The sequence below is a fragment of the Gavialis gangeticus genome, unplaced genomic scaffold (assembly GCF_001723915.1).
Source record: "Gavialis gangeticus isolate Ggan-Ray unplaced genomic scaffold, GavGan_comp1, whole genome shotgun sequence".
Lineage (NCBI taxonomy): Eukaryota > Metazoa > Chordata > Crocodylia > Gavialidae > Gavialis > Gavialis gangeticus.
The window spans coordinates 339,960-345,593 of NW_017728996.1; the positions used below are offsets into that span (position 1 = coordinate 339,960).

The following is a 5,634-nucleotide window of genomic DNA, read 5'->3' on the forward strand; positions in this document are numbered from 1 at the left end:
GACAAGGTTGAACGGTCATAAACTACTGTGAGACCGTTTCAGGCTGGACATAAGGAGGAATTTCTTTCCTGTCCGAGCCCCCAAGGTCTGGAACAGCCTGCCATCGGAGGTGGTTCAAGCACCTACACTGAACACCTTCAAGAGCAAATTGGATGCTTATCTTGCTGGGATCCTATGACCCCAGCTGACTTCCTGCCCTTTGGGCGGGGGGCTGGACTCGATGATCTTCCGAGGTCCCTTCCAGCCTGAATGTCTATGAAATCTATGATAACCCCCACGGTAGAAGCCATCACCACTTATCTTGGAAGTTGGTTCCAGATCCTAGCTGCTGTGGTAATAAATTTAACTAGACTCCTAACCTGACTAAGAAAACAGACAGAAACCAAAAGTGCTGATACTGCTTATTTCAGTTAAATGTTCTGAGATAAGAAATCTGCATGCCTTGTTTTGTCTTGATATATTATCCTGGGCACGGATGTTTTCTTCAAGTAAACTGCCTGTGTGGCTGTGTGCAATTTACTTTTTTTTGTTTCTCCAAGGTCGTATTTTTTCTCTCTTTCTGTCTTACTCAGAGAATTCGAGAATTCCTTTGAAACAGACAAGTGGGCGATTCCCCTTGCTGCATGGAATTCTCCCTGTGGTCACAGTATAGCCCTAAATAAAGAAAAGCTGGCTCTGTCAGTTCTGATTCAACCACAACACAAAGTTTAATTTCTTTCACGCCGCCCTGACAGTGAAGTCGCGCCTCCTGATATCTAGTCTGAATCTCCGCTCTGCCAGCTTCTGCCCGTTATTCCTGGTCACTCCTGGCAGTGCTTGGGGGAACAGGGACTCCCCCAGTGCCTGCTGGTCCCCCCTGACTAGTTTGTAACAGGCCACTAGATCCCCCTCAGCCTTCTCGCGTAGAGGCTGAACAGGTTCAGGTCCCGTCGCCTCTCCTTGTAGGGACTGCCCTGCCGCCCCTTGACCATGCGAGTGGCCTCCTCTGCACCCTCTCCATGTTGTCTACATCCCTCCTGAAGTGTGGCGCCCAGAACTGGATGCAGTACTCCAGCTGCGGCCTGACCAGTGCCGCATAGAGGGGGAAGGTCACCTCCTTGGACCTGCTCAAGATGCATCTGCGGATGCACAGCAAGGTGCGGTTGGCCTTCCTGACCGCGTCCCCACACTGCCGGCCCATGTTCATCTTGGCATCAGTGATGACTCCAAGATCCTTTTCTGCCTCTGCACTGACAACATCCATGCACCGCCCACCCCGCTATCGCCCTCCAAGGCCACATTCAAGCCTCTCGTGTCACGTGGCAGCAACCCTCACCTCTGACTTCCTTGACCAACCTACACCCCTACCCATCCCCCTACCCCTGCTGGCAATGCCTCTTGCAACAGGGAGTCCCCTGTCACCCTCACCCTGCCCTGGGCTGCAAACCCCCAGGAGAAGAGTCAGGGTCTTGGCCACTCTACCAGGTGCTAAAGGCATGGTGGGCAGTGCAGGGCAGGAGGGGATACACACTTGCACATGTAGAGCAACCTGCGCCCCGCCTTGGGAAGGTTGCAAGGAAGGTCCGTCTCACCTTCCTCTTCCTCGCTGCTGCCCGCAGCGCCGTCCAACAGCTTCTGGCGATTGGCTAGCTTGTCACTGGGGGTTGCCATGGTGAGGAGGAAGGCATAGCCCAGAAAGAGGGTCTTATTGTTAGGCAACGGCCCATGATGGTCCTCCAGGGCTGAGGGGTCCAGCACGTTGTCACCGCTCTCACAGGAACTTGGGAACTCTCCTGCCTTCACTGCGCCTGCAGTGGGGGGAGCACCATGACAGCCTCGCAGCCATGCTCCAGACGGCCCCAACACGGAGTGGCGCTGGCTCCCCCACCCTGAGCAGCTACTCATCAAGTGCTCCCTAACGTCCCTCGCCCGCATGGCTGCAGAGGATTTACAGACCGACATATCAATGTTAGCCAGAGGCTGCAAGCAGCAACCAGCATCGGGCAGCCCTCTGCATGCCAACAAGTGTTCAGCTTGAAGTAAACTAAATGTCAGCACTTGCGTGCCTCAGTTGTAACTAAGCAGGTAAAAAGGAGGAGAGTGCCCCTGTCATTATGATCTGAGCCCCTTCTGCAAAGGGCAGGCCTTGGGACTGGGCTGCAGCTTGTTCTAAGCTTTCAGTCTAGACCAAAACTGCCATGGGTCACTCTGGACACAAGGCCTGAAGGACAATCGCACTGCACTAGGCTGAAAGGCTGCCTCCTCGACCCCCTTACTCAGGAGAAGAGCTCCCCCCTTCTCCAGCTTGGCTGGGAGACACCAACAGGCTGTGAGCAAGTCTCAAGCAGAAGAGAGGTTCTTACCAGTTTTAATGGCTGCAGACTTGCGCCCACGCTTGGCCGGGGACCTCTCGTCCTCAGAGGTGACCAGCTTCCTCTTCCCAGACAGCAGCCCTGGGGGCACACGTGGGCTCTCCGGCCCCTTGCGGGTTGGTGTTGTGCTGCTGCTGGACGTGCTGGGTGAGCCGAGGTTACTGCGCCTCTTCCGCTTCCCCTCCACCAGGTTGTCTGGCCACAGCGAGCCACAGGCTGTCAGTATCCCCTCACCCCGCAGAGCTCGACACCCCAGGCTGTGCACACCCAGGCCCTGGCCCAGGCAGGGAGCAGCCCTTATCCTGTCTGCCCCCTCACATGGCCCATCTTTCCCTTCCCACCCTGCCACGAGAGGGCCAGTGTCCTGCCTTCCCTCCATAATGCCAAAGTGAGTATCGTAAAGGCCGCTGCTCTCCACTCCACTCCCCCCATCCCAACCATCTCCCCCAGGCATCGCCCCTTCACCTTGGAGAGCGGTGCCCAGGTGACCTGCATTCCTGGGGCACACAGGAAAGTATGCAAGGCAACATGCTCCCTGCAGGGCTGTGGCAATGAGCAATGCACAGAGCAGAATGCTGCTGAATAGACTTTAACCCTCACGGGATCAAAAGGCCCAAACCTCTGCAATATGGGCTAGTGCCAGAGGGCTGCGTGAGACTAGCACCTGCCCTGTCTTCACACTGCCAACAGGTATAACGTGGACAGTGATGAGCGCGTCATCGGCAAAGCTGCAAGCTGCCCTGGGTGCCACCGCTCCAGCTGGCAGGCAGTCTCCCCAGCCACGTCCACCTGCTGTGCCTTACCCAGGCTGATGTCCGCCGCCTTGGTCAGGGGCGTGGCAGGTTCGTAAGGACCCAAGCCAAACTGCTCCCGAAGCTTGTTCCCTTGCTCCAGGGACAGGATGACAGCCATCCGCTTGTACCACTTGCGCTGGCCTTCCTTCTCAACACAGTAGTACAGCTCTCCTGACTCCTTCCTGTGCCCTTTCACAACACCTGACAAGACAGCAAGGCAGAGACCCTCACTGCAGCTTCCCCAATGCCTGCCCCCAGCAGACAGCAGCTCAGGGACTTGGGGTCCCAGCAGGCTCAGGCTTGGGCTGCGGAAGTCCTGCTGTTACCTGCACTGAAGTACTCGTCTTCAGAGAGTGCAGTCACCTCTGTCTCCAGTGGGATGGGGTCGCAAAGCAAAATATCTTTGCCCAGGACGTCACACTCGTACCCATCATCAAAGAGCAGCTTGTACTTCCCAGCCCCCACATCCTGGGTGATCTTCCCAGAATAGAAGTAGCCATTTGAGGACCACTTGGCTACAACCCGGAGACCCACAAAGCTGCTCCCGGCAGACGAGTCCGCGCTCTCCACGGGACCAGCCACCACCTGCAGCGGAATTTCCGGTGAGTCGCTTCGGCGCAGGGTGCAGGGGCCAGCGACCTCGGGCCTGTCCCCGCCCTCAGGCAGGCGAATTGTGCGAGCAAAGGGCTTCTCCTCAGACAAGGCCGTGGTTGCAAGATCCTCCACGCCTGGCAGACCACTCCCAGATGCATCTCTGGGAAAGAGAGAAACGGGCTCCATGGGCACTGGAGAAAGCAGCTACCAAGGAGCCGAGGCTGCTCTCAAGCTAGATGCTTGCACAGCCTCTCCTCCCACCGCCCCCTCTCTACTCCTCCCTGCCATGCCCAGCACCCTCAGCACTCTCCCCCGCCCCCTCAGACAGAAGATGCAATTCTCCTCTCCCCCCAGCCAGGGCACCTTGTCCCAGCTGCTCGAGATGGGGGGCGGCCCCTTCTCCCTCGACCACGAGGTGTAACAGGGGCTTTCCCCCCGTGACGGTCATCCTCCTCCTCGCACATTGTCAGTGCTGCTGTCTGTCCAGGCCTCAAAGGAGACCCTGGCTGACCAGTCCCTTTCCTAGGGCTAAAGAAACACAAGCTGGGTGAGTTGACTGCTCTGGAAGGAGCCATCAGTTAATTCACACCCTCCAAGTCTCTCTGGCTTCCCAGTGCTGTGCTGTTATAAGACTGCCACAAGGCACACAAGTCATGCACCAAGGGGACACAAAGCCTGTCCCATCAGGAAGGAGGCAGACAGGAGCAGGGAAGGTTTTCCCTGTTCCTAGATCATGTCAGATTCCTCACAGAAATGCCTGCAAGGTCAGCCTCGTGCCTCATGACATTCACCACCCACCTGCCTTCAGGATACTGCAAGCAGCTCGCCCTGTCTCCCAGCCTCAGAGCAGCCCCCTTCTTCCTCCACTGGCCAGTCCCACCCGCAGCAAAGCGCCTGCCCCCCACCGGGCTCCTCAGGCACCTCAGTTTTCCTAGCGCTCCTTTGCCGCTGGGTAAGGCAAACTCTCCAGCTTCCGTCCCACAGACTTTCCCTTTGATAGGTCCAGCTCCAGCTCCCCTCCCGGAGCTGCTGCCGCTGTGTGTGGCTGACAAACTGCTGCTTGCTCCGCTAGATGTGCGGTGGAGGCTGGAGGCCTTGGATGAAAAGGAGCTGACATCCCCGAGGTCCCCCGATGTCAACGAGGAGCCTCCCGTTGTTCGAGAGGGGGAGACATCCACCTCACACTCCTGGCACTCCACCACAGGCTCCTCCGCTTCCTGTGAAGGAGAGGCTAAAGGTCAGAGAGGCTGTAGGCAGATGAGGGGTCTCTAGAGGTCAGACACGGCAGCTTGTAGGAAGAGGTTTCTGCCTTCATGTTGCTTGAAACCAGTGACATCAATTGGGGCCAAGAGCCTGGACTAGGCTGAGGCAGAGTGCTCTGCCCCAGCAGAGACTGGAGCAGCTGCGCAAGGAGGCCCTGTTCAGAAATCAGGCAGAAACAGAGCTGCCTCTTCCCAGGATTAACCTGTGCTCAGAAACAACCCCTTCCCGTGACAGCAAGACTGCAACCTCCGTCCCCTCATTGTTCTTCACTCCACAGGTGTTACCCAGAATCTCTCTATTTCAATGCTCCTCATGTTCTGCTAACCAAGCTGACCTTTCTTCTGGCACTCTGCTGTCTTTTAGCAGTTCCTGGTCTCTCGGCTCTTATTTCACAGCCTTGCAGGCTGTTTTTAGCTCTTTTCAAAATCCAATTCACCCATGGAGCCCAGTCTTCAGCAGAAGCTATGGTTTTAGTTCTTGGTTAAACAGGAAAGGGAGGGTGAGCAAGCTAAAGATTAGGCTCTGTCCTTGCACTGTGCAGCCACCACTCAGGAAAAATCCTTCTGTCTTCATTCTGCCTTCCCAAAAACAAGGTGCAGGCCTCATTGGGGGGGGGGGGGGGGGGGGGGGGG

At 56.9% G+C, this 5,634-nt stretch overlaps 1 protein-coding gene across 5 annotated transcripts in view; it reads right to left on the reverse strand.

Moving 5' to 3' along the window:
* The window catches only part of TP53BP1 (tumor protein p53 binding protein 1), a 73,483-nt gene that overhangs the window by 5,301 nt on the left and 62,548 nt on the right, over positions 1-5,634 (reverse strand). For 4 of the 5 annotated variants that reach the window (XM_019503865.1, XM_019503862.1, XM_019503866.1 and 1 more), the window contains 6 exons: positions 4,661-4,956; positions 4,103-4,267; positions 3,472-3,899; positions 3,155-3,346; positions 2,343-2,546; positions 1,572-1,787 (listed from right to left, as the gene is read on the reverse strand). In XM_019503865.1, the coding sequence (XP_019359410.1) occupies positions 1,572-1,787; positions 2,343-2,546; positions 3,155-3,346; positions 3,472-3,899; positions 4,103-4,267; positions 4,661-4,956 (1,501 nt within the window). The remainder of the gene's footprint in view (positions 1-1,571; positions 1,788-2,342; positions 2,547-3,154; positions 3,347-3,471; positions 3,900-4,102; positions 4,268-4,660; positions 4,957-5,634) is intronic. The other variant, XM_019503863.1, reaches the window with a different exon arrangement.